Source organism: Panthera leo, chromosome D3 (genome assembly GCF_018350215.1).
Source record: "Panthera leo isolate Ple1 chromosome D3, P.leo_Ple1_pat1.1, whole genome shotgun sequence".
NCBI classification, from domain to species: domain Eukaryota; kingdom Metazoa; phylum Chordata; class Mammalia; order Carnivora; family Felidae; genus Panthera; species Panthera leo.
In genome coordinates this window covers 11520414-11546320 of record NC_056690.1, presented here as the reverse complement: position 1 = coordinate 11546320, position 25907 = coordinate 11520414, and the positions used below count along the sequence as shown (strand labels likewise).

Here is a 25907-nt window from a genome sequence, read left to right as displayed (position 1 = left end):
GGAAGCAAGCATTGTACCCCAGCTATCCGAGAAGCGGGACGCCCTCAATCCCAGCCCCAGGGCCTTGGTCTTCATCGACACCCAAACTAGGACCACAAAGCCAGAGGGTCCGGCTGCATCCAGTCTCTCGGCCGTGCACAGTGGACGTTTCTTCCTGTTCTGGGAGCTGGGGGATGAACAGAAAGGCTCTCTCCTAGGGGAACCGGGCCTGGAAGTCAATGGTTACGACGGGGGTCCTTAGCAGAGTTACAGGGGGTGCTGGAGTAGCACAGGGAGGGCCCCCGCCTCACGAATACTCAAGTCACCAAAGAACGACTGCTGTCTTTCCCCTCCCCTCCCCCCGGGGACTGAGGCCAGGGCTCTCTGGGCCCTTCAGACCAGGCCCTGAGCCGTCCTTACCTCGTTCCCCTGCCCTGGCCCTGCGTCCTGTGCCCCAGAAACCTCAGTGTCCTCCAGACGTTTCTCTATATCATTTCTTTTTCCCTCCTAACAACCACCGAGGCTGGTATTCTTATGAGACCCATTGCACAGTCGGAGACACTGAGGCTGGGGGAGGCGAAGGGGCTTGCTCAGTTCACACGACTCCAAAGAGGCAGGGTCGGGACCTCTGGAGGCCTTTTCCACCCCAGATCTTTGCTGTCTCCTCAACTCCAGTCCCTGTTCCTCCTTGTTCTATAACACGAGAAAGTCCTTCTCCAGGAGCCCAAGAGAGAAATGGAGAGATGGGTCTGGAAACATGGGTCTGAGAGAAGCCCGGCATATGTTTCTTTTAAGTGGACATTTCCCTCGGCTTCCTCACGCTGTCCCACGAGGACCCCGGCTCTCCTCCTCCCTGCCCCTGGGAGCCTCCCCACCCCTGTCACCGCCCTGCCCTGAAAAACAGGAGGTCAGAGGGTGGGCGACCGGCCAGCAAGATCAGCTAGAAACGGTTCTTTCTTTTCTGTCGGTGACGGCCCCGCACCCTGGCTACATAAATCCTTTCTTTTATTTTTATTATTATTATAGCCCAGGGTCTAGCATGGGCCGTAAACGGATTTAAGAGGCTGCTAGAGTATAGGATTTAATATATTTGGCATCATTAAATAGTGGCATAGCAAACCCACTTGGAGAAGTCCGGACCCCTCCCCCGACAGCATCCCTGGTCCCCATCTCCTCTCGCCCACCCCCTGATCCCACAAAAGTCCTCCTGACAGAGGTCTCCTGTGAGGCATCCCTCACTGAAGGGAAGGGCAGTGGGGAGCGGGGCAGAGGCCAGAAGGCAGGGAGGGTGTCTGCAGCCCCAGTGGGGAGGGCATTGGGGACCAATTAGGGACACTTGGGGAGACAGGACAAAGCTTTCTAGATAAGCCTGGTTTTTATCAGCCTATAAAAAGACCACTTTCACTCTACTGGCTCCTTCTCCAGGCTCCTGGGAACAGATAGAAGGGTGGACAAAAAGAAGGCCCAGAGGACAAGGGAGGGATGGGTCGGTGTGGGGGGCACTTGGAGCGGGGGGGAGAAGAAGCATTTCGGGGCTTCAAGGCTCAGAAAAAGCCAAGAATATGTTGCAGGCTTTATTCCACCTGTAAACTTACCACCCTTCAGACATCTATCCTTATTTGAAAAATTTTTTTAACGTTTATTCGTTTTTTGATAGAGAGAGAGACAGAGCGCAAGTGGGGGAGGGGCAGAGAGAGCGGGAGACACAGAATCCCAAGCAGGCTCCAGGCTCCGAGCTGTCAGCCCAGAGCCCGACGCGGGGCTCGAACTCACAGATTGCGAGATCGTGACCTGAGCCGAAGTCGGACGCTCAACCCACTGAGCCACTCAGGCACCCCATCCTTATTTTATGGCACGGAGCAGACAGTCCTGTGCCCTTCACTGATACCTTGTATATTTTCTGTCTATGCCTCCACATCTTTGACTCTGGGTCTTTAATACCTTCATATACTTTATTCAGCAAGTATTTATCTAGCATCGACTATGTGAATGGGGTGGGCGCCATGATCTCTGTCCTCAGCAGCTTAGAGTCTAAGGTGAAGACAGATAATGAACAGGCACATAACAAAAATGATAGGAGGCATAACCTTGAGCCAGCTGGGGGCAGAGGGAATAGTGTGTGCAAAGGCCCTGAGGGAATAGTATGTGCAAAGGCCCTGTGGTGGAAACAAAGGTTGGTACAAATGAAGAACAAAGAAGAAGGGGGATTGAATGTGGAGGAAGAAAGGGGGCCAGGAGGTGAGGTGAGAGGGGCAGGCAGGGGTAGGCTCGTGCAAGGCCTTAAATATATGAGGAGTTGGTGTTTTATCCTCAGACTTTCTTTTAATGTTTATTTGTTTTTGAGAGAGAGAGCGAGAGCGTCCGTGTGCAAGTGGAGAGGGGCAGAGAGAAAGAGGGGGGGTGGACAGAGGATCTGAAGTGGGCTCCAAGCTGCCGGCAGAGAGCCCGACGCGGGGCTCGGACTCGCAAACCGTGAGATCGTGACCTGAGCCGAAGTCGGACGCTTAACTGACTGAGCCACCCGGGAGCCCCGATCCTCGGTTTCCCCACGTGTAAAGTTAGCGCTAGACTAGTTAGCAGGAAGGGCCCACTAGAGAGGGTCCAGAGGGCGGGACCGTGATGGGTCTGTGGCAGAGCCCTTGGGGGCTCTGCGGAGGGTGGCTGGGAAAGAGGGGGTTGCAGATGGGTTTCTCCTTTCTCCCCCCCCCCCCCCCACCTGCTTCAAGACCTGCCCGTCCTTCCTCCTCCGGAACTGGTGACCGCAGCTTGGGTGGGGCTGTTGCATCAAGGGCTCCCTCCAGTGGAGCCTCCCCAGGCCTCGGAGAATGATCCATGGTGGTGCCCACCCAAGTATGTCTTCCGGCTGGAGGTGGGGGGCGGGGGTGGGGGGCAGCCTCTGAGCGCTCCCGTTTTCGAGACTGAGACCGACCGCAGTAGAGGAGACGCGAGGGTCCAGGCTGCGGGGCGGGGAAAGCGGGGTGGGCTGTGGACGTGGGGACCGGGTGCGAATCCTGGGCAAGCGGAGGTAAAATGCGTCTGTGGGTGAGAGCGGGCGCGCCCCAGCCCCGCGGGCTGGTGTGTGTGACTCAGGGGGGAAGGACTGCCATCGCATGTGTGGCTTTCTGGGCGCGACCGTGGGCCCCGTTTGCCGTCGTACGTGCCGCTGAGTTCACGTCCGCGCAGGGGCAGACGTGCGCTCGCGGGGGGTGGTGGGTGACCGACCACGAGCGTGTGTCTGTGCGTGGCAACGAGCGGGAGACTGGGCCCGTGTGACGGAACAGGCATGTGTGTGTGTGTGTGTGTGCGCATGTGAGATAGAACCGGTGAGGATGTGCACGTGAATATGTGATGGCAGATATGACGAGGGCCATGTGTGCGACAGTCACTGGCCCCAGGTGCGAGGCGGATGGCTCTGCCCGCGGTGATCGTGTGGGTGTGTGTGCGCGCGGGAGAGAACGGCCTTACCTATACCCGCAGTAACTGGCCGTGCAAGGCCGTGTGTGTGTGTGTGTGTGTGTGTGTGTGTGTGTGTGTGTGTGCTGTGAGTGACTCCCAAGTGGCCGGGCCTGGGACACCTTACGCGTGACCTCTTGAAGACGGCATACCCTGCCAGTAAGTGGCATCACTGAGGGGCCAGGCCACTGGACTCGGGGGAAAGCTGAATCCCCCCCGGGCACCATGGAGCAGAAGTGGCTTTTAGGGCCAGAAACTACGTTTAGGGCTGGAGGGGGATGGGGCCGTTAGAAGGCCTGGCTCAGCAGCCCCGGTGAGCTGAGCGCTGTGCTCCCGCCCCAGGCCCCTAGGCCCCCAGGCCCCCAGGCCCCCAGGCCCCCAGGCCCGGGAGGGTTTGGGCAAGCCACCCTGCCACCCTTTCCAGTCTGCCCCGGTGTCCGCAGGGCTATGCCCGGTTCCCAGGAAACGCCTGTGGGATTTGCTTCCAAATATAGACTCTGGTGGCCCAGCCACCTTGTGGCCGGGCCCCTCTGGCCTCCTGGCTGAATGGCGGAACTTCAGCTGCCTTCCAGGGGGCCCAGGCCCGCAGGCCTCCACTTAGAGCTGTTGGTAAAAATAATAATCATAAAAGCGGTCAATAAAAATGGAGGGGAGCTGAACGTCACCTGGGTTATGAGCCCAGGACACCACTTGACCCGTCGTGATGTTTGACACAACAGCAGAGAGATGCACACGCTTTCCCCTCAGGTGACACACGGTCGTGCAGAGAGACTGGAGGGTGACGTCCTATTCAGTCACACGGAGGGAGACACACAGCCCGTGCCCCTAGGTGGACCCCCGAACCTCCAGCTTTGCTCCAGGAGGTGGAGCCTGGAAGGGGGTCGGGAATTCAGGAGGATCCGTCCTGGGTCCTGGCCGTCCTGGCTGGTGCTCAGATTCAGGTGCTCTGGGGTCAGGCCCTCACTCCTGGGTCCTGGGCACTCACCAAGATGCACCAGGAGCCCGCAAATGGGGCCCCTGGGAAAGCTGTTGGTGGCGAGGACCTGGCCTCCGAGTGGTCTGGGAGGAACTGGGGACGACCCAGTCTGTCTGCCAGCATCCTGGGGTGGGGGAGATGGGGGTCTGGAGAGGTGGCAATCTCCCAGACAGCAAATTGTGCAGGGGGGCGGGAAGACTCAGTCCCTGGACGGCCAAGGGGCCGGCAGGTGCCAGGTGGAGGAAACTGAAGAGTGACAGCTCGAGAGTGGGGACCCCTTGAGCCTCCCTTTGGGGCGCTCCTCTCAGGCTTTGGCTCTCCGAGTCCCTACCTTCTAGAGAAGTCCTTCCCTTCCTAACTTGGGGCAGCCAGCGCTGCACCAGGGGCTTGCCTGGGAGGAGTGGGCACAGGGGCAAGCAGGTGGCAAGAAGAAGAAGGAAAAGCGAAAGGCCACCTCTGGGGAGGCCTCAGGACTGACATCAGGTCTCGGGGTCTGGGATCTGGAGCCCCTGAGAGGGCTTGGGACCTTCCTGAGACCCGCCGGTGGGACCCCGGAGGTGCAGCGGGGAAGACGCACAGAGGGAAGGGAGGGCTGAGCGCCTGGGAGGGGAACCCAGGCACCTGCAGTCCCCGCGCCCTTGCCTTCGAGGGGCGCCCTTGGCCGCCCCGCACTCGCGGGCGCCGCTTCGCTTCGTGTGCACTGGGGAAGCGACTGGGGTTCCCTTTCGGGCTCCAGCTGAAAGCACAGAGCCTAGACACTGGCGAGGAGCTGAGTGCATTTCGGCAAAGGCTGTGTGACCCGAGCAAGCCTTCACCCTCTCTGAACCTAATTCTTCGTTTTCGTTTTTTTTTTTTTTTTAAACGGAGTCGTGCTCATCTCTTCCCCTCCCCACTCCCCCATATCCCGCGCACCCCTATTTCCCTCCAGTGGGTCCTGGCTTGAGGCTACGGGGCCACGGTCTGGGGACAGAACAGGACGGAGAACAGAACGCTGAGGTTTAAGGAGGAGACTGTCCGCACCTCTACGTGCTCTCTCTTCCACCCTGCTCAGTTCTGGGGAATCTGGGTCTGATGCCCACACGGACCCTCTTCTGCTTCCTCCGAGGGAGGGAGGAGAGAGGGTGGAGACGTGCCGGAGATCAGCGCCATTACCCCAAAGGCTAAGTCTTCCGCAGCCGCCTTAGTTTGACTGAATGTGTTTTCAGATGCGTCAAAATGCTCCCACAACGGGCCTCCTCCCTTCCTCCTGTCTCGTAAGAGAGTTGCTCCCGGCTTCTGGAGTCACACTGCCTGGGTTCAAATCCCACCAGAGGGACGCTGTGGCCAGACCCCCAGGAGTCACCTCCTCACTGAGCTTTTTAGAGATAATGTGTGAGTGAAACCACCTTACGACAGCTCCTGGCCTGCTGTAAATGTTAGCTACTGTCAACACCTCAGATGCTAGATTTTTGAGCCTCAAATACCCACATTTTTCTCATCGTGGCTACGGGACAGGGGCGGGGGTTGGGGGACTCGAGCAGGACTTTTCTGAAAATATTAACACAAGATGCTGGAGAGGAAAGAGAGGCAGCCGCCTGGGGCTCAGCCTGGAAAGGGGCGGATGGGGGCACTGACGAGCCAGCCGGGAGCTTTGGGGGACATCAGATGCCCCCCCGTGGAAGCTGAGAGACAGGAGTTAAGTTTTGTCTTTCCTGACCAGCCTGGAGACGGGTGGCGTCCCCTGCAGAGAGCGAACCAAGAAGGGAGGACCCCAGAGGAGGAGTCACTGAGACCCAAACCCAAGGCCCTAGGTCTCAGCCCCCCCCCCTTCTCCTTGGGGCCTTCTCTCTCCCTCTAGCTCCCTCCATGGCCTCCAAGCCGGTCAGTGCCCTGGATCTTTCTCGGAGCTTGCTGCCTGAAAAATGGAGCCGGAAAAGTCGCCTGTATCGTGCACTGCCCACCCCCAGAAGAAAGATGGGTATTTCCCGCTGCAGGTTCAAGCAGAAAGCAATGCAGGCCAACGTGCTATTTTAATGTTGTTTATATTACACCCACAATGGAAAATGTTCCCTCTAAAAGGAGTATAATGTATTCTTTCTCTCAGTAAGGCCTTGCCCACACGAAAGCCACAAATTTCTAGTTCCTGACTTTCCTCCTTGCACTGAGACGTTAATCCAGGCAGGCGAAAGGGTGGCGTGCATGTATGCGGGGAGCCTCGAAAGCAGAGTTCGGGGTGAATAGTATATGTGAGGAGACAGAGACTCAGCACTCCTGGTCGCTGACCGGTCCCAGGCCGCTGGCTGAAAATCCGGGGTTGCGGGCTTGGGCGAAAGCATCCCTGTACGCACCCCTCGGAGGTCACGGTCGTCAACTCCAAGTGGGGGCTTTTGCTCCAGACCTGAGCCCACCCGCAGAGACGGCACTAAACCTCGATTTTCTCCTCCGTTTCCAAAAGGGGGTGGTTTTTCAATCCCTGCCGTGTTGAATCTGTGGAGGAGGCTCCGGAAAGCCAAGAGCCCCAGAGTGATGGGTGGGAGAAGAACCTCGAAGACCTCGGAACGTCCGATGGTCCTGCGGGTGCCCCATTGTTGAGAGTGTTGGACAGGACTCCTGGATCGCCATGGCGACCAGGAACAAGCCCATCCCCCCCCCCCCAAAACGGTCGCCAGGAACTTTTCTTTGCCACCAACCTCTGTCTGTTGCACCCCACGACAAGCCGTGGTCAGTTTCACCCCAGGGTTTTCCGGGTGTGATGGCGCGGCAGCAGCTAGGCGTCTGGAGGCCTCTGCTTCCGGATCCTTCTGTTGAGGCTGCCCCCAAAGACCAGAAACCCAGCACCAGGAGGCCAGGGGGGACCCGCTGCGGCGCTCAAGGCCCGGGGCTGAAAGGGAAGAAAAATTAGAGGTCTTGACCAAGCAATCGTTTTGGTGACGGATCCTTCCAGTTTGGGGTCTGGCCCCCCTTGTCACCCCACACCCCCACACGCGTCCCTTCACCTCCTCAAGGTCATTACTAGAGTTTTCACTCGCAGCTCCCCGGCGGCATGGCCGCTCTGTCCTTCACCCCCACCTCCCCTGCACCGGGTGCCGAGCTCCTCCCGGGGCTGGGGCCTGTGGCCGCTGCCCTGGCAAGTTTCTCGGCCAAAGAGAGAAGCAAGGGATGTGAGGTGTCGCCATGCAGATGATCAAACTGGCTGTTCCAGGGTCAGTAAAACAACGGTTTAGGTTCTCTTGACCCAGGTAGGTCCAAGTCTGAAAGCCGGGTCAGACCTCAGGGATTTCCAAAATCACCGGCCTGGCTCATTTTGGCTCTAAAGTCAATGTTGCCTGAATCACTGGCTTGACTAGGAGGTATCCAGCTGAACTTTCTTAAAGGGGTGTGTGTGTGTGTGGGGGGGGGTGGTGTTAGTGTCCCAAGTACTATCTCCTTTGTTTGCTTTGCGGCTCCCGAGTTCTGCCTCTGCAGCGTAGACAGGAACCATGCCCCTTCCCCCTTAAAGAAAGCGCTTTATGAAACATCAGACTGAGTCCTCTCCGGCGTGGACGTCTTGCTCTGTGAGGCCCGGGCTGGCTGGAAGGAGGCCCACGGGCAGCCAGCACTGGAGTCGTGGTTTCGTCTCTGGTTTTGAATCCGGCCCTTTGAGCAAGCTTAACACGTGTGGATTTAATTTCCCTTTCTTTCTCGCTTTCTTTTCTCCCCCCCCCCCTTGTGAGGGAACAAGAAAAATAGTCTGCCTTGTCGACAGCACGACACCGTTCCCTTTGCCAAAGAAAATTTGTCTTTCCAGAGCCCTGGAGAGCAGCGGGTTCCCAAGTTTCCACAGCACCCTCCAGTTGAGGGAGGGGGGTATCCAGACAGGCTCCCCGCCAGACCTGGAGGTATTAGCCCGAGTCTCTATCTTACTGGGTCAGAGCCCTGGAATTTAGTATATATTTCCCCCATGGCTTTTGGGGCTGTGGGCACATGCTGACTGCACGGGGTGGGGTGGGGGGCTTTCTACAGGTTCTAGGCTGCAGGTACAGATGGAGTTCTCAGGCGCAGTGCAGCCCGTTGGGGTAAGAGGGGGTTCCAGGCCCCCCTCAGTTCGAGACTCACCCTTCTCCTCCACTGAAGACTGCTTAAATTGGAGGGGCCAGAACAAGATGCCCCGTTTACACCCCAATCACCTTCTCTGCTCCTTGGGAGCGTGCACATCTCTAGCATCAAGATCTCACCTTCCAGATCTCATTTTATTGCCCTGATGGGGTGGGGCGGGGGGCTTCATCCGCCAAATTTGGGGGAGCGGGGGGGGGGGGGAATGTTTCCAAAGCACAGGGAAGAACAACCTGGATAAGAGCAGTGGCAGTAATAATTCTCGGTGAAAATATTGGAGGAGAATATGGGATATTAAAATAATAGCCATAGCCAGTATGCTCCCCAGATGCTTCCGGTCAGAAGGGAAGAAAGGCAGGAATGGGCTAAAACACGGGGAAGGGAGATACCGCGAGGTCCTGGAAAAAATACAGCAGAGCCAGATTTAACTAGGCGAGAGGGGAAATGACCCCCTGAGAAAACGAGGGAATTTCTCCCCTGTAGACCGACTCCCTTTCTTGCAAAATGAGTCGGCCCAACTTTGGTTTGTCGTTATCTGTCGTTGCTGGAATCCTTCCTCATTTTCCCAGCCTTTTCTGCTCTTTCTCCCTCCTGTTTTGACTCCGGTAGAGACGAGACCCGAGTCAGGCAGGGACGCGTTGGGAAAAAAAAAGCGGAAAAGATGGTGTCTTCGTAAGCCAGGTCATTTTTTTGAGAGGAAAGAGACGGTGGTCTGTCTTTCCTTCAGAAACACTCAACTGTCCTAAAACAGAGAGGCAGAATCGAGAAAAGAGCAACAGCGGTCTTCCCTTGTTGGTTTTGTTTCGGGCTTTTTTTTTTTTTTTTTTAAGTGGGACCCTCTACTCCTCTACCCACGGTGATATTAAAAACAGGGCCAGAATTTTGCAAAATTGAGGAAAATGCTTTGGGCGGGGTGGGCGGGGGGGCGGTGGAGACCGTGCTGGGAGCAGGTCGAGGGAAGCGCGGATCCTCCCGAAGAGGGAAGGGAGGCTGCTTGGGGCGGCTGCTCTTTGGAACTTAACCGCCCAACGACCGGGGGAAAGAATGGAGACGCTCAAAACTGGGGGAGGTCTTTAGTGTATGCGGTCCGCGCTCCGGGCCTCCCCAGTGTCTGGGACAGCGGGTCCCGGAAGCCGCGGCTGCGGGATCCTTTGCGAGCGCGTCCGAGGGGCTGCGGGGACCCGCGCCGGGAGCGCGGGGGAAGGGAGCCACAAGGAAAGGAACTCTCGCCCCGCTCAGAGCTTCGCCTTCTCCTTCCAGCTCCGGCGGGGCCCAGGCCTCCGTTTCCGGCCCATCTAAGCCTGGAGATCAAATGGGAACCCATCCGCAGGCCTCGGGCGGAGGGTTTCGGCTTGCACTCTGGGCAACTGGGAGCAAACGCTTCGCCCCCAAGGGCCTCGGACTGGGGAAAAGATAATAGCTAATAATCTGGGAAACGAAAGAGAATCTGGGGGAAGTCACTGCGGCCTGGCCCAGAGGAGAGACGCGGGTCCTGCTTGCTGGATACAGCAGAGTCTGCGGCCCGGCCGGCCCCGGGCGCCCGCGTCCAGCGCTGGAAACCACTGCCCGTTCTCCCCGCGGGCCTGACCTTAGCTCCCGGGGCCGCTCGGTCAGCTGCGTTCCTGACTTTTCGCTGCCGCTCCAGCCCCAGACGGACCGGAGCTGGAGACAGGCCGCACTTCGGAAAGCCAGGGGGGCTAGGGGCCAGCGAAACGTGGGATGGAACCCCCGAAGCTGGGGGCAAGGCCAGATCCCGACATCCGCTTCCCTCTGGGCCCCTTGGCGGCGGGGAGCTTACCCTTGCGGAAGGCCCGACGCTCGCTCGCTCGCTCCCGGGCAGGCCTAGCTCTTCCCTCGGCGCCGCCGGGGGCGTCTACGCAGTACGTTTCCCAACTGCACCCAGCGCGTTTCCAGCTGCGCGCGAAAGCTCGAGCGCATATCCTCCACGGGGCGCTTAGGCGTTATGCCCATTGAGGAGACCAAGAATAATGATAATCGTTATTCCAGAACAAGACAGAGCGCCTCACCCTTTGCAGGCCCGGTCGCTGTACTTTTTCTGTGCACGAATCACCCCCTCTACCCCGACCCCTGCACCTACTCGCACCCCGCCCCCGCCGGGCCGCGCTGGGACGAGTTGCGTCCCCGGACCCGGCTAGAGGTGCTCCCGCAGAATGGACTTTTTTCTCAGTAAGATACATTGCGGACGACCCTCTTTCTTCCCCCCAACGCCCTGGTCTCATTTCCCCTGCGCGATAACCCGGTAATTACTTGTATGCAGGTCTGCGAGCAGGCACTGAGTTATCGCGTCCCAAACACAACCAGCTAGAGCGGCGCCTGGATATTCGTTTGCCTAGAGCTCCTCCTCGGAAAAAAATAATTTTTAAATAATAAGAGGACTCTCGTGCCTCCTCCAAGGGACTTCGTTCCACCTCGGAACAATTTGATTTCTTCCCAATCGTGGGCTGAGATTGGCTCCCACCTCCCTTCGCCAAGAGCCCCCCTCCCCCTCCCTAAGAAAATCGATCTCGGCTCTATTTGTGCCTGATGTTCGCCACCCCCATTTCCCCCAGAGAGCGCTGGGTTTGTTTATTTCTTTATTTATTCCCGCGGCCCAGGCGTCTGGGACTTGTGGCTGCTCAGACCCGGGGCTGATAGGCGAAGACGGACAGAAATTAACCTCCCGCCGCTGCCCCCCAGTCGAGCGTGACAGCGCGCGCGGGCCGGTTGCGTGACTCGTGACGTCTCCAAGTCCTATAGGTGCAGCGGCTGGTGAGATAGTCCGTATCGCCTGGTTGCCTCTTTATTTTATTGGGGTATGCCTGGTAATAAATAGTAATATTTAATTTGTCGAAGACCACAAACCAGCCTCGAGCTGGGAGGTACCTAGTACTCTTGACAGACGCTGGAAGAAGGCTTGGCCTAAAAGGGGTCTCTTTTGGGGGTCCTTTGCAAAGTCTTCACCTGAACCCCCCCACTCCCCAGCAAGGCGCCACTGCTGGCTTCTGCGCTGGAAAGAAGAGGTGGGATTTTTGGAGGTGAGTGTCCCCTTGGACAGCTATGGGGGGGGGGTAGGTTTCTCTCAGCACCTGACCTGCCTCCGGCCCCCTGCCTTCTCGCCCCAACTCAGCCCTGCTGAACCCCCCTCCCAGAGATGCTGTTTTTCACCGTGGAAATGAGAATGCACTCTTTGCATTTTGCCTTGGAGTGTCACCTGGCAAGAACAGATTCCCTTTGGAGGTCTCAAAATCCCAGTTTCTCTTGGTGGCCAGCACAAACTGCACTCCTCGGACTAAGTGAATCTGGCTAGGCAGTTACTTGGGGGAGTTCAGATTTGCCCTCCCGGGAGGGGCCTCCGAATTATTTATGGGAAATTCTTTTATCCGCAAATCTCTGAGAATTTAAAGGGATTGGAGAGGTCTTTCTATATTTCCCCTTCCTTTTGCCAGAGATGCGGAGATTTAGGCTCATCCTGAAACCACGTTTGTTTTCCATCTTTGGCCAGGGGTCCCCTCCTTAGCAAGCCCAAAGTCCTCTGAGCTGACATTTTGGAAGGGTGAGGGTGTGTTCATAAATAAATAAACCGCCTTGGTGAAAGGTTGTTTGCAAACAAACCTGGAAGGCGGAGTGAGAACCGTAGCAAATGCTGGGCTTGGTCCTTCTCTCTCCCCCCCACCCAACCCCTTGTAGCCCCACTTTTAGGGATGGACAGTCCACTTTGTAATTTGGCAACGATGTGTTACACCCAGATGGCCGCTGATCTCTTCAGGGCATTTCTCCCCTCTCGGTGCCTCTCCCCAGACCTTGGCCTGCAGGCCCAAGTCTCGAACCAGAGCCCCAGAAAAGAATAAGGCGAGGGGGTACAGGAGACGAGGGTGGGAAACTAAGGGAACCCTGACATTTATTCAGAGCCTCAATGGTTGGTGCTCCAGACTGGGTCTGCTCAGGCTAAGACCTGCTCGCTGTGTTTACGCTTCTATTGACCTCTTCAACCCTCAAAATAATACATTTCAGAGACGGGGAGGGCAGGGAGAGGGGCCCAGTGGAGATGAAAACCCCAGCCAGTCTCCAATGACTGTTTGATTATTTTAATAAAACTGGGTACTGCCGCGTACATCTCCAGCCCGGGAGGTCTGGTGGCCCCGGGGGTGGGAGCCCCAGGCAATTTCTTGGCATCTTTGATCTCAGTCCCCATCCCCAATGCACCTTCACCCTGCCTTCACCCTGGAGTCGCTGAGAGCCCGGGTGGTGAGTGGGGAGGGGGAGAGATGTCAGGGCGGCCGTCGGCGGCCAGCCGGGCCAGGCGGGGTCACGCAGCTCTGTCTTGAGGTCAGCGTTGGAGGGAGAACGCGGGCCAGGCTTCAGAGGAGGCGCAAGGCGTGTGTGTGTGTGTGTGTGTGTGTGTGTGTGTGTGCGCAGCGTAGCGCGTTCAGACTCCGTTCTCTGCACAGCCGTGTCACCGAGATTACTTCCCGGGCAGAAGCCGACCGGGTTTGCGATGATTTGTGCAGGATTTTTTTGCAGCCACCGAGCCGAGCTCAGAGAAGCAGAGATGGATGGAGGTTGGGAAGGGGGTGGAGAGGAGGGGTGATCTCGAGGTCTGGGTTTGAGACTAGTGCTGTGATTTGAGTGTTCGGGAAATCTAGTGGAAAAGGTGGTTGGGGGAGGGAGTGGGAAGAGAGAGGGAGGGAGGGAGAGAGAGAGAGGGTGGGGGGGGCGGGAAAGAGGCAGAGGCAGGCTGCATGCAATGGGAGCTAGTTGGAGAGGCAATTTCAGTACTTTGTAAGCATCAAGGCAGCCCAACGTCACTGAGCTCAGCTGAGTCGGCTTGTATTTCTGAGAGAGAGAGAGAGGGAGAGAGGCCCTTTTTCTTTGGATTCCAGAACTTTAACCCTGAAAGCGGCGCTCAGAAAGGACCTTGGCCATTCCCAACTTCCCAGCTCCCTCCGGTCTCCCAACTCTCCCTCCCGAGGGGTGCAAGTGAGCAGGGGGCCCTGAGGTTCTACCCTCGGGGGTGCTCCCGGAGGCTGCCGCTTGCGTTCCCTGGAGCCCTTCTGGCGCCGGACAACTTGGAAGTCTTTAGGGAGAGCGAGCGAGCGCAAAGCGGAGGAGGTGTGTGTTGGAGGTGGGCAGGCTCCAGCGGTGGCCGATCCTTTGTAGGCAGCGGTAGCCGCTAGTCTGGGCGAGCCGTCCCCGGCACAGACCCCCACCCCCCACCCCCCACCCGGAGCCACCATGCCCGCGCCCCCGCCTCGCCGCCAGCTTCCCTGCTAGGAGCAAGAAGGGATGTGGTGAATGCACCGGCTTCACCGAGCGAGGTAACCGTCCCTGCAGATGGCCCGGGAGGCTCGGGAGGGAGCCCGCCGGCCGAGCGGGCTCCGGGAGGCGCGAAACGGCGGCGGGACTCCGGCCCCGCCCGGGACTGCGCCGAGCCCGGCGTTGCGGGGGATGTGGCGCGGCCCGGAGCTCCCCGGCGCGTGGAGCCAGGCGGGGAGGCGCGCGGCCCGGCGAGCGGCGGGGAGGTTTGCAGGACGCGCGGCCTGGTTCTGTCACAGCGCATCTAGCTTGCCTCCGCCAGCCCCGAGCTGCCGCCGACCGCGACCGGGGCGCGCGAGGGGACGGTCCCCGCGGCCCCCGGCGGAAGGCAGCGCACGTGGGCGACGCCAGCCCCGCGTTCTTTTGTTGCCAGCCGGCCGCGGGGCTCCCATCACCGCCTCGCCCAAGCCCCAAGGGTGTGGTGAGGGGAGCTGCCGGGGAGTCGGGCCTCGCGAGCCGTCCTCGTCGGCCCCACTCCGGGTCTCCGGCCACCGCAGACCTGGGTGGGACCCAGCCTTTCGCTTCAGCGGCTGCGAAGCTTTAGGGGGGGGGCATCCTTGGCGCCCCCTTCCCAGTGCAGCCGGGTGTGGGGGGAGGAGATCCCTACTTGGAAACGTGGAGGAGATTGGAAAGCGATCAGAGCGGGGAGGCAGGCTCATCCGGGCTTGAACAGTTCTGCAGCTGTTCCTTTACGTGCTTGCAACCCCGGCCCATTCTCCCCGTTGCGTCGGACCTCCGAGTTGGATCCAGCGCCTGCCGCGCAGAATTTGTCCGGGACCCGTTTTGTCCTCCTCGGCCGGAGCTTGGGCCTGCACTTTCAGCGAGCCAGGCCCGGCTGAAGCTCGGAGAAACTCCCCTCGGCCTGGCCGCTCGTCAAAATGCCCGTCCGGGGCTGGAGAGCCGAGAAAGCCTGGAGATCGCGCAGCCCCGGCGGCCTGCAGAGCGCTGGCCTGCCGCGCCCAGCAGCGCGCCTCCCTCCCCACTGCTGCGCGGGCCGCTCTCCTGCCTTTTCCGTTTGGCTACTTTTAATTTTTACCGTTGCTGAAGGTGGGGGGAAAGGGGAGGACTCTTACTGTTAAGGGACTTTTCATTTTAAGGCCTGTAACTGATAAAGGATGAACGCGAATTCTCCTTGGGGCTGGGTCTCTTGATCTGCGTATCTTTCCCCCTCTAGGTTCTTGGTTTTGCAAGAGGCGGGTTACTGTAGACGTTTTGCCTGCTGCAGGAGAATATGCCTCCTGTGACTTTTAATACACAGAGCCGTGATGTCCTTCTGTAAGTCTGACGGAGAAAAACAGTTCTCCAAAGGACACTAGGTTTTTGTTTTGTTTTTGGTTCGTGCCCAATGGCTTCCAAAAATACCCAGGCCTTATCTTTATTGGCCCTTCCAGAAGTCCAGACAAATTTGACGGGCAGCTGGCTTATCGTGGGGGAGCCTGCGCAGGGGAGATGCGAGCCTCGCCGCCTCCTCTCAGCCTGACCCGGGTCTTTTGCAAGAGGTTGTGCGTGGTCATAGAGTAATAACAACGATAATAATAACGGGACTTTCCACAGCCTCCTTCAGCTGAGAACGGAGGTGCTGGTAGCTGGACACTGGGGCCCAGCTGCGCCCTCCTGTCACTAGAATTGTACCTCCAACCTCTCTCTCTCTCTCTCTCTCTCTCTCTCTCATTCTCTCTCTCTCTCTCTCTCTCTCTGTGTTTCCTGGCCTCAGAGCAGGACCCTGCTCGGGCACAGGGCGCCAGGCACACCATGGCCGACGCAGACGAGGGCTTTGGCCTGGCACACACTCCCCTGGAACCTGATTCGAAGGATCTACCCTGTGACTCCAAGCCCGAGAGCACGCTAGGGGCCCCCAACAAGTCTCCGTCATCCCCGCAGGCCGCCTTCACCCAGCAGGTAAGAAGACAGCTAGCCTGGAAGCCCTTTGCAAAAACCAAAGGCCCTCCTGTGGGGGAGGGGAGGAGGGTGGATTGCCCGTTGCTCATAATTGTCCCCTTTTCCTTTTTATCTCCACTCATTCCACTTTCCTATGCCCCGCATCCCCCCCCCCCATACCAGTATATTCCAATCCACTTTATTGTGACGATAATCTTTATGGCCAGAGGATTTTGGAAATACATTGAAGTTGTTATAGAGAAGCCTTCATTATCTGGCTATTTGGGGCCAGCTAACAATAGCCCAGATCATTCCTTTGCTGCTGCACTAGGTATAGGCTCAGCCCTGAGCACCTCATTAAGGGCTGGGTCAGCGGCTGCTTCAGGCCGGCGTGAGCGATGGCTTGACCCTTCTTCAGATCTTCCTTAGCCTTCGCCTCCGCCCGCCTTCCCCTAGCCGCCGCCCAGACCCTCGAGTTGCACTATTTGTCTTGGGCCGGGCTCTGGAGGGCTGGCTCGCTCTGGCCGGTGGAGGGGAGCGCCGGGCCGTGCCAAGAGATTGCAGGGAGCCGCAGGCTCCCCTGGATGGAAGCTGGGCCATCCAGTTAGAGGGTGAGAGGCCTCCTAGGCCGCGTGCTCTGTGCCCTGTTCCCTCCAGCGCTCTGGGTGCTCCAGGCGGCCCCTGGAGCCCTCCCATAATTTTAAATAAGGTGTCAGTTGGTGCAAAGCGGGGTGACTTGGTCCGAAGAGATATCTGCACGTAGCTAAAGCCCTTCTTTGGGATTTCCATGGACGTCCTTCCTGCCTACCTCATTGACTCTCCTTTTTCCCCTTCCCGGCTCAGGAAAATGCGTGAATAGCTGTAGAGCACAGTGGGTACACGGTTTGGGGGACTTCGATTTTCTTTCCGGAAAAGCAAATCTGCTTATTAAGACACTTGCGGATGATTGCAAAACGAAGGTTTCGTCTAGAAATTTTTCTGCGTCGGTTCGGTAAAATAACTTTGAGATGCATAGCGGAAACGTTAAACGGTTTCAGCTGCTCCCGTCATCAAAAAACAGCTCAAAGCGAATGAAGTTGGGTGTGAGAACCTAGGAGGTTTGTTAATAGAGGCATCAGAGGATTAACTTTTTGGACCGTGGGAACCTCTTATACGATCTACACATTTTTCAGTTTACATTTTCTCTTACGGCCATATTTGCACCACCGCGAGACTCAACACGCATATATGCATTGTTTGCACGTCTGTGTGTTTGTGGGTGCCCATGGGGGTGGCTACGTGAGAATGTTCTGAGTGGGCCTTTTGAGGTGGAGTGTTTTTGTTTTTGCTTTTGTCTTTTAGTTGCCTCTTGGCTAAAAGGGTTTGCGATTGGCCCCAGTTTTTTTTGGTTTTTTTGTTTTGGTTTTTTAAAGTCTGTTCTCATGGACGCACTAGCGGACCCTGATGGTTGGGGACTTTTCTCTAGCCTTGTGTTGGTGGCGTTAGGAGACAACAGGGCATCGTGGGGAGGTACACGGAGCTTGTACAGGGATTCCTGGGCAGGGCTGCTGGTGCTCCAGAGCTGGCTGGGTGCAGTTCTCAGCCTCAGAGCCCAGAGGCTCCGGAGGGAAGGAGAAGTCTGTGTTTGGGGGGCAGCTGGGGGGAAGGGAAGGCCCACTGCTCCTGGGGTCGGTCCGTGTGACTTTTCTCTCCTCTCTCTAGGGCATGGAAGGGATCAAGGTGTTTCTCCACGAAAGAGAACTGTGGCTGAAATTTCACGAAGTCGGCACAGAAATGATCATAACCAAGGCCGGAAGGTGAGCTGGCCACCTCTGCTGGGGTGGGTGGGGTGGGGGGCGCCTGGGCAACTTGTGGGGGAGACAAAGGAGGGAAGGTCTCGGAGATGCGAGAGACAGAGACGGGGGCAGAGAAAAGAGAGACCAGAGCAGAGCAGAGAGAGAGAGAGAGAGAACGAATGTGTTTTGTTTGACCCGATTTTGGATAAAGATGCTTGGAGAATTCCTCCATTGACCTGCATGGCTGGTGGAGGAAACGCCTGTTGGATTCACCTCCGAAACAGGGCATTTCTCCCACCTCGTATAGGAGAAGAATCCAGAGCTTTGGGGGCCATACCAAGTGGACGGGTTGGTCGTGGGAGAAAGTGGGACGGGCAGGGAGAGAGAACGGGGAACCGGGGAGGTGCGGAGTCGGCACGGAGATGAGACCCGCTCTCAGCCTTGACTCCTGGCCCCCACCCTCTGTCCCACCCTCCCTGACCTTGGAGCGGCTCCAGAGTCCCACCCGATTGCCAAACTCCGAATCGCTGAATGTATTCGCTACCTCTTTCATTGTTTATAGAAAGCGGGAGAAGCCTTTGAAACTGAACCGGGGCTCGGCCGGGCTCTATATATACAGACACCGATAAACACGGCAGTTTGGCCAAGACACTCACCCCAGAGTTCCTCTTAAAAGCTCGCAGGGTTTTTTTGTTGTTTTTTTTTTTTTTTTTTTTTTGCTAGAAACGCTAAACTTCTGGGGGAAGCTATTTGGAAGGTCATGCAACTCTGTATCCCAGGGGCGACTGTGTGTGCACGAGCCCGGGCCTGGGGACGTCCTCACCACAGGCCTCCCGGTGCCGCAGGGGCCCTCCGTGTCCCAAGGGCAGAAAGTCCGGAGTCAGCCCCGGACAGGCTCGTGAAGCCGGCCACCGAGTGTGTGAAGGGGGGGAGGGGGGAGCCGCCTCACCAGACGCCCCGGTTCTCCAGCCCGAGCCTCCCGCAATAAACTGACAACAGTGACATTTATTATTATTTGAAATTAAACAACGTTTGCTCCCCCGCTCGGCCTGAGTGAACCAGGAGGCGCGTTCTGTTTACACTGAAGAACTGAGTTCTTCTTCCCAATCTGTTCTGGAAGGAAAGACACGGCTGGGCCCCCTCTCCCCCTCAGCCTGAGCTGAGGGGATTTAACTATAAAAGGCCTGGGAAGCCTCCCTCGAGCTTGCCTGCAGGCGCGGAGCTCAGGCAGATAAACACCACCAGGCTTCGGCTCCAAGGCCTCCCTTCACTCACCCCTTCCTGCCATCCCTGGGTGAACCAGGATCCAGCAGCCCGTCCTTCTGCCCCGGCCAGCCTCGAACCCGCCTTCTGGCTTTCTGGGGAGCGCTCCATCCCCCTCCGCGGGAGGGCTGGGAATCTGGAGCCCGCCCGTGCGCGCTGAGGGGAGCGGGGGGCACAGCGCCTTGCAGACCCCCGAAGCACCCGCCTGCCCCTGAGCCCATCCTGGTTCAGGCCCCGGTGTCTCCAAAACCAAACCCGGATGGGTTTTGAGTTTCTTTGCCGGGGGCCGGAGGGCTTAGACTCTCCCAGGAAGAGCACCAGGTGCCTTGGAGAAGTTGGGGGGCGGGGGAGTGGTGGGATTGAGGAATAAATGTCGGCTGGGGGCTCGTGGCAAGGTCACCAGTTGAGCTCTACGCTGGGGGTGGAGGACCAAAGCCCGGACAGAAGGTACACGGGTGCCCACGGGTGTGCACACACTTCGGTGCCCGCATGTGGGTGCATAGCGGCCAACGCACCTGCCTGCACGGAGGAGGCCAGCTTTTCGCCTAAGAAGGCTCCTTCTGCCCCTAGATAAAAAACCAGGTCTCTGGCTCTGAAAAGAGCATTTACAAAGAGCAGAAATGGAGGCCCTGGTTCTCTCTAGAAGCCCTCGCCTCCAGGTTTCTATTTTCCTCCTGGTTACAAATAATCACCAGCCTCCAGCTCACCTCTGGGCCTTTCTCCTCCCCAGAACTCGCAGGGAAACCCGGAGTGGATTTTGGCAGGAGCGGAGCGGGGGTCACTTCTCCCCTGAGCGCTTCTTAAACTGTAGCTTCTTCCATTAAAATGTGGGGACGCGCTCTTTAAAACGTTGGCATTAATTCTCTCTTTCTCTCTCTGTCTCTGTCTCTGTCTCTGACTTTCTGGGTCTCCCTCCTTGTCTCCCCTAGGCGGATGTTTCCCAGTTACAAAGTGAAGGTGACGGGCCTTAACCCCAAAACGAAATACATCCTCCTCATGGACATCGTTCCCGCGGATGACCACAGATACAAGTTCGCAGACAATAAATGGTAGGCCCCGGCGTGGGCAGTTGCGGGGGAGCAGGGAGGAAAGTGGGGGGAAAAAAACCTCCTCCCCTCCCCCGCACCGAACGAAGCAACATCTTCTGAACTCCTACTGTGCCTTCGAGGCTCTTGCTATCCCCACGCATCCTCCGGACCACCCCGAGAGAAAGAAACAGCAGCCCTTAGCCCCCATTTTATAGACAAGAAAACTGAGGCTCACGGGAGGTAAAGGGCTTGTTATCTGTTGCTGCAGCCGCGGGTTGTGGATTTTTCAAAAGGGTATTGTTTCCAAGCGCTGGAGGTATTTCTGGAGGCATAAAACCATTTACAGTCATTTTTTATGAGTTACCTGCTTTGAACATGCCTTTTTATGAAATTGCAAAGTCGGGCCGTGGTATTTGAGTCAAACAGGCAAGAGAGGAGAGGTCCATTCCTTGGGTGGATTGCTCCCCGTGGCTGCCCAGCGAACGGAGGCTCCAAGAGGAAGGCCCGTTTGAAAGCCCTCAAGGATTTTTCTTAGACTTTTTTTTTTTTTTTTTTTTTTGTCCAGAGGCTTCCAGAACCCACCGATTGTTTGAGGGCCGCCAGGCTGCAGTGCCCCTGGTGCAGGGGAAGGAGCGAGGTGGAAGAAAAGAGAGCCGGGTGGGGGCTTGCCTGGCTGCAGGCGTTCTGGGCGCCTGGGCTTGTCGATGCCAGGGGAGGGTCAGGACATTTCCAGATCGTTCTCTTAGTCAGCTGCCCTCGCCAGCACCACGGGGCCGCTAAGTCTGGGTGGGTTTCCGCCCCATCTCCGTCTAGGTCTGTGACGGGCAAAGCAGAGCCCGCTATGCCGGGCCGCCTTTACGTGCACCCAGACTCGCCGGCCACTGGGGCACACTGGATGCGGCAGCTGGTCTCCTTCCAGAAACTCAAGCTCACCAACAACCACCTGGACCCATTCGGGCACGTAAGTACCAGGAGGGCTCCTCCGGTCCGCCCCTGCTCCCAGTCTCTCTCTGTCCGTCTGTGTGTCTCTCTTGTCCCCGCTTCTCTCCTCCCAGGGTTTCTCTCTCTTCTTGCCTCGTCACACTTCCAGCCTCTCCTTCCCTTGCTCCACTCCACCCGCCTGAGTCTTTTCCTCCAGGCTCCGGCCTTCCCTTCTCTTCCTTTTCCTCTGATTTCTCTCACCTTCTTCCCCTCTGGCTCCACCTCTCTCCTGTGCGGTCTTCTCTGTGGTCTGCTGTTCCTTGCTCTGGGGCCACCTTTCCCAGGGAACTGGAGAACCGGGCTCTTGGGGAGAGGGGAGCGCGCACCCCTGGCCTGGCCCCCAGTCCCATCTGTGATTAGGGGTGGCGGTTCCGTTTCAGATCTTCCGAAAACACGGTCCCTCTAGCCCAGTGGGTACGCAGCACCCGCTGCCCAAAGGCTGGGCCGTGGTGGGAGCCATAGATACCTTCCCTACTCGCTTCCAGATCTTGCCTTATTATTGAGACCTTCTGGCTGAGAGGGAGACCCCAGGCCACCTGCTCCCTCTTTTACGGATGGGGAAGCCAAGCTGCCAGAGACCAACCCTGATATCCCTTTTAGCTGATACTTTAGGGTTTATGTTTATCCCCCCCCCCCCCCCCGACTTCTAGCCTTCCTCACCCCCAGTTCCCAGGATGGGCTGGGCACCAATTCCCACAGCAGGCACACCTAGACCAGGGTCCTAAACCTGGAGTCTGGTTGGAGAGAGCAGCCTTGGTGAACCCCCTGAATCTGCATGCAGGACATTGCATGTGCTGCCCCCCCTCCCCACCTTCCAAGAGAATTGTGTAGCTTTTAGTGGGTTCTCTAGCTTTGAGTAGATTTCTCTTCACCAACGAAAAGCAAATGAAGAACAAAACGCCGATTTGGGGGGAAATGTCTCTAGGTCTTTTCATTGGCAATAATTAATCACCAAGACAGAACACGGTCTCCGGATTCAGTGTTCAAAACCCTTAGCTTGCTGATTCCACCATAAAATGGGCTGGTAGGTCTTAGGACACTTGACCCTCATGGCAGCCTAGAAATGAGGACAGAAATGTGGGAGGGATGGGGAGTTGCCCAAGGTCATGCAGCTTGTATGTGGGAGCAGAGATCTGAGGCTTGATCTAATTCCAAGGGTGGTCTCTGTCCTGCCATGTGGTCTCTTTAGGGAAAATCAACAAACACATGGTACCCAGTTGAGGGAGCTGGGTTTGCAAGGATTTGATCCAGAGGGGAGACGGTTTGGGAAGGTCCAAATGGGAGACTCTGGTCCCGTGGGGCCTTAGGGCTAAAACACTGAGCCCCCAGGGTCTGGGGTGGGGAGGGGACATTGAGTGCTTGCACCTCTGGCTGCTGGCCGCTGGGGAAGAGAGAAGGCAGGCCCATTCCCTTCCTGTGCGGTGGGAAGGAGCAGGGGGTGCAGAGGGGCGTCTCTAGACAAAACGCCCGGCCTCCTTTCCGTTTCAACCAGGCAGTTTGCCCGCAGCGGCCCGTAGGCCGGAGCGTGCACTGCACAGAAATGCCGTGGAGCGTGCGTGGGCGGTCAGCCGGCCAGGGTGACGCGCACCTGCGGGCACCGGACCGAGACTTTAGCTTAAGCGCTGGGGAGAAGCGGGACGGTTTTGTAAGCGTCCCGCGTGCTACTCCCGCCTGGCTGGCGGCCTCCCGCGGGCTGGGTGCGGGGGACCCTTTTGTGGGGGGTCTCCGTGGAACCTTGGTGCGCGGCTGCGGGACCGTGCTCCGGCCCCACGTGGGCGCCTAGCTTTTCCCCTGCGGTGCCTTCTGTGGTCGCGATGGGCTGGGCTCCCGGGGAAGGCTCGCAGCCCCGCAGCCAGGCTCCCGCACCCTGGAGCGTTTCTGGTCCTCCCGAGGGCACCGAAGAGGGAGGGTGCTCGGGGCTGCCCTGGACTGCCCTTCGCAGCCCTCCCCCACCCCCCAACTCCGGACTTGGGGTCCAGAGCCGCCCTAATGAAATTAGGAGTCATTAGATCGCCCTCGCGCTGATGTCTCGACACTGTCCCCGGCCGTCAAAGCAATTTGGCTAAGCCGGGACGATGGCCGCGCCGGCCGGGGGCTGCGGCGGCGCGCGGGGCCCCGCTGCGTCTCTCTGTCGCCACGCCGCCCCAGCCCGGCGTCGCTATCGGCCAGGGAGGCGGCCGGACCGCGGCGGGCCGGAGATTAGAGCCGCGCGGCCCGGGGTCGGGGAGCCGCGGGGCCCCGGGTTCGCGCCCCTTCTCCGCTTCCCCTCCCCCTCTTCCGGGCGGGTCTCAAGGGTTGGCCCAAGGACCCTGCCCCAGGGTCATCAACGCAAATAATCCAAGACACCGGGACAGCCTCGGGCCGCTCCAGTTGGCTGTCCTGGGGAGAAAGCAGGCCCGAGTTCCATCCAGCCCGTGGAGCGCAGCGATCGCCCTGATGCGTATTGGCTTTCACAGCCTCCCGAAATCATCAAAAACCCGGCGTCCTCAAAGCAGCCAGGCCGGTTTTCCAAGTAAAGATGCTCATCTCCTAGGAATAGCCCTGTTCCAGCAGAGCCCCCCCCCCCCCATACTGACTATATAGTAGCTGGATTCTCGTACAGCTACCGCGGTAAGACCCTGTGTGCCTCCCCTCCCCGGGGGCGTTCCCCAAACACGAAGAAGGTAGAAAGGAAGGAGAAAGAACACATTCCCCCCAAAAAGCAGATGCAGCCGTTCTGTGTCCCGCCAAATCTGGAGATCAGGCTCTCGTGGATCCTGAAATGTTGCTGACCTTATAGAAAGGGAACCTGGAAGGAAGCAGGCCCTCCTCTGCTGGGGGGTGAGATGGGAGGGGGGTGACAAGGAGATGCTTCCTCCCCCCAATCTTGCCATCCGTGGAGGTCCCCCACCCCCAGTTCCATTATCCTCTTTTTTTTTTTTTTTCATTGATGCTCCTTTGCACAGTCTGCAAACAAAAGGTGATTTTTATTCCAGTTCTGCAAACTGCTTGGTCTCTTCTTTTTCCATTTCTCGCAGGTTTATGGGGGGTGGGGCAGGGCGGAGGATGTTTGTTTGTTTGTGTCTTCTCCCCTTTCACTCCAAAATTGATGCTTAGACATCTCCCCCCACCCCCGCCCCAACTCCAGGCACAAGTTCCCTGCTCCTGACTTGCTTTCCTCCCATTTGGGTGGGGGGGGGGGGAAGTACCTTATGCAGGAGTTAATTTATTAAGCAAACTTTATTAAGAATTCTGATTTACTGCCGTGTGTGCTTTGGGTAGATTCCTGGAATATTACCCGGGCTTTTTTGGTTGGAAATTGTCATTTTTGAAATGTTTCTTTTTAATGAAATCACTGGCCCCTTTTCAAAACAGGAGGGAAAAAATCAGACATTTTTTTTTTTTTGAGAGCCTGTACAAGGAGGCGAATTTTAGGGGTGGAAAGTGGGGTTTTATCTGGAAACAAAGGGGTTTTGATTGTTCTTACAATTTCGTTTTCTTTATGATTTTTAGATTATTCTAAATTCCATGCACAAATACCAGCCCAGATTACACATTGTGAAAGCAGATGAAAATAATGGATTTGGCTCAAAAAATACTGCGTTCTGCACCCACGTCTTTCCTGAGACTGCCTTTATTGCGGTGACTTCCTACCAGAACCACAAGGTAAGCTGAAACCTGGGAGCTAGCTCTGGGACTGTCTGTTCGTTTGCATGAAAACAATTGTGCAGGGGTCTCGTGCTGGAACCTTTAGACTTTAAAGGGATTCTTCGTTCCGTTCCCTCGCTGCGGGCTGAGGCGGGACAAAGCTACAGATCGAGGACTGCAGCTGTTTGTACTATGTTCACATGTTTTGTATCACTATGTCTGTCTCTGTCTCTGTGTGTCCCACACACACACACACACACACACACACACACACCAGTCAGACACAAGTTTATCAAACTGCAGGTGCCCATGCGTCCAAATGCAACAAGAAAGCATCTCTCTGGACTCATGAAGTGATCACCAAGGAGAAAGGTCACTTTTGTACGTGGCTCCCTGCTCTTGGGTGGGGGCCCGGTGGTACCCTTCATGGAGCTTTTTTTTTTGGTGGTGGGGGAGGGTTGGGGGTCTCTCCTCCAGTCTGTCTTTTGGGTGCATTTCAACTTGAATTGGGACAAAGTTGCCAGAAGCCTTAGGCTTGGGTTTGCAAGATGCCTTCTCTAGTTAGACAAGACCCTGCACAACCACCGCTTGGGAAGGGGAGGGATACCTTGTTTTCAGGAAGCCAGCTGCAGTGTGGTGTAGACAGGGAAGGGTGCACATGGGTCCTGTCAACGACAGACCCCACGCTGTTCAAAATCCAGGCCCCGATTCGGGTGTTTCCAAGCTGGACGATGATATGTGAACAGGGCACCCCATAACCGCAGGTTGGGGGAGTATCTTTTATTCTTTCCCAGGGGAAAGGGCTCGTCTTGACTTGTCTTGGGTCATTTCTGTTCTTTAGACACTTGAGTGCCTCTAGATTCGTTTTATTGGCCGGAGGGCAGGACTGAATGATTCTTAAACCTACTTATGAAAAGACATAGAATCTGGGGGGAGGGGGAGGCACCGTGGGGGTGCAGGTTGTTAGCATTAAGTAGTGGTTTAATTGGAGGACTGGCAAAGGGGAAATTAGCAGGTCCCATAGGGGATCAGTGAGGGCAGGTCCCTGGGGCAACACGAGGATATAGTAGATGGGGGCATGGTAATGTCCTCCCTCTCCACAGCTCCTGTCCCCACTTGCCAGGAAGGGTGGCAGGAAGTTACAGGGACTGGGAAGAGGTGGGAGAGGACAGGGCAGGGTGAAGGGTGGGTTTAGCACCCTAAAGCCTCCGGTCACCCCGGGAAGGTCAGTCCAGTACGTGCCGGGTGTCAGAAAGTGACCCCCCACTCGCCCCAGTGAAGCCAGGGCACTTACAAGATAGTAATCTCCAAATTCAGATTGTTAGTCACCAGGCCAAGCTGTGATGGATGGTCCCTTCTAGACCACAAGGCCTGCCTCGGGGCCCCAGGTCTTGAGAGAGCTTCCCTCCAGAAAGAAAACTCACTCTCCCCAAAGTGCAATGACTTTTTAAAGGGGAAGAAGGATTTTTTTCTGGGATCCAAGCCCCGACTCGTCAAACCAGCAAGAGCAAAAAACATTAAGGCCAAATACCCTGAAAATTGCAAAACTGTTTCAGGCTAATT

At 57.3% G+C, this 25907-nt stretch overlaps 2 protein-coding genes across 7 annotated transcripts in view; one reads left to right on the top strand and one right to left on the bottom strand.

Annotated features, from left to right (window-relative positions):
* Window positions 1-6413: 6413 nt before the first annotated feature.
* LOC122204000 lies at window positions 6414-12671 on the bottom strand. Its single transcript, XM_042911175.1, has 5 exons — window positions 12582-12671; window positions 10748-10989; window positions 10278-10432; window positions 7078-7268; window positions 6414-6958 (listed from the first exon to the last, which is right to left on the bottom strand). Exons 1-5 carry the CDS (start codon window positions 12669-12671, stop codon window positions 6854-6856), a joined length of 783 nt encoding a protein of 260 aa, XP_042767109.1. The 3' UTR covers window positions 6414-6853.
* The window catches only part of TBX5 (T-box transcription factor 5), a 48406-nt gene continuing 33838 nt past the window's right edge, over window positions 11340-25907 (top strand). The window contains exons 1-6 of one of the 6 annotated variants that reach the window (XM_042910912.1): window positions 11340-11514; window positions 15507-15691; window positions 17372-17466; window positions 19638-19757; window positions 20550-20697; window positions 24210-24362. In XM_042910912.1, coding sequence (XP_042766846.1) covers window positions 15545-15691; window positions 17372-17466; window positions 19638-19757; window positions 20550-20697; window positions 24210-24362 — 663 coding nt within the window. In that variant the 5' untranslated portion in view covers window positions 11340-11514; window positions 15507-15544. Of the gene's footprint in view, window positions 11515-12875; window positions 13039-13719; window positions 13795-14405; window positions 14840-14986; window positions 15068-15506; window positions 15692-17371; window positions 17467-19637; window positions 19758-20549; window positions 20698-24209; window positions 24363-25907 lie in introns of those variants that run through there. The other 5 variants (XM_042910909.1, XM_042910911.1, XM_042910907.1 and 2 more) reach the window with 5 other exon arrangements.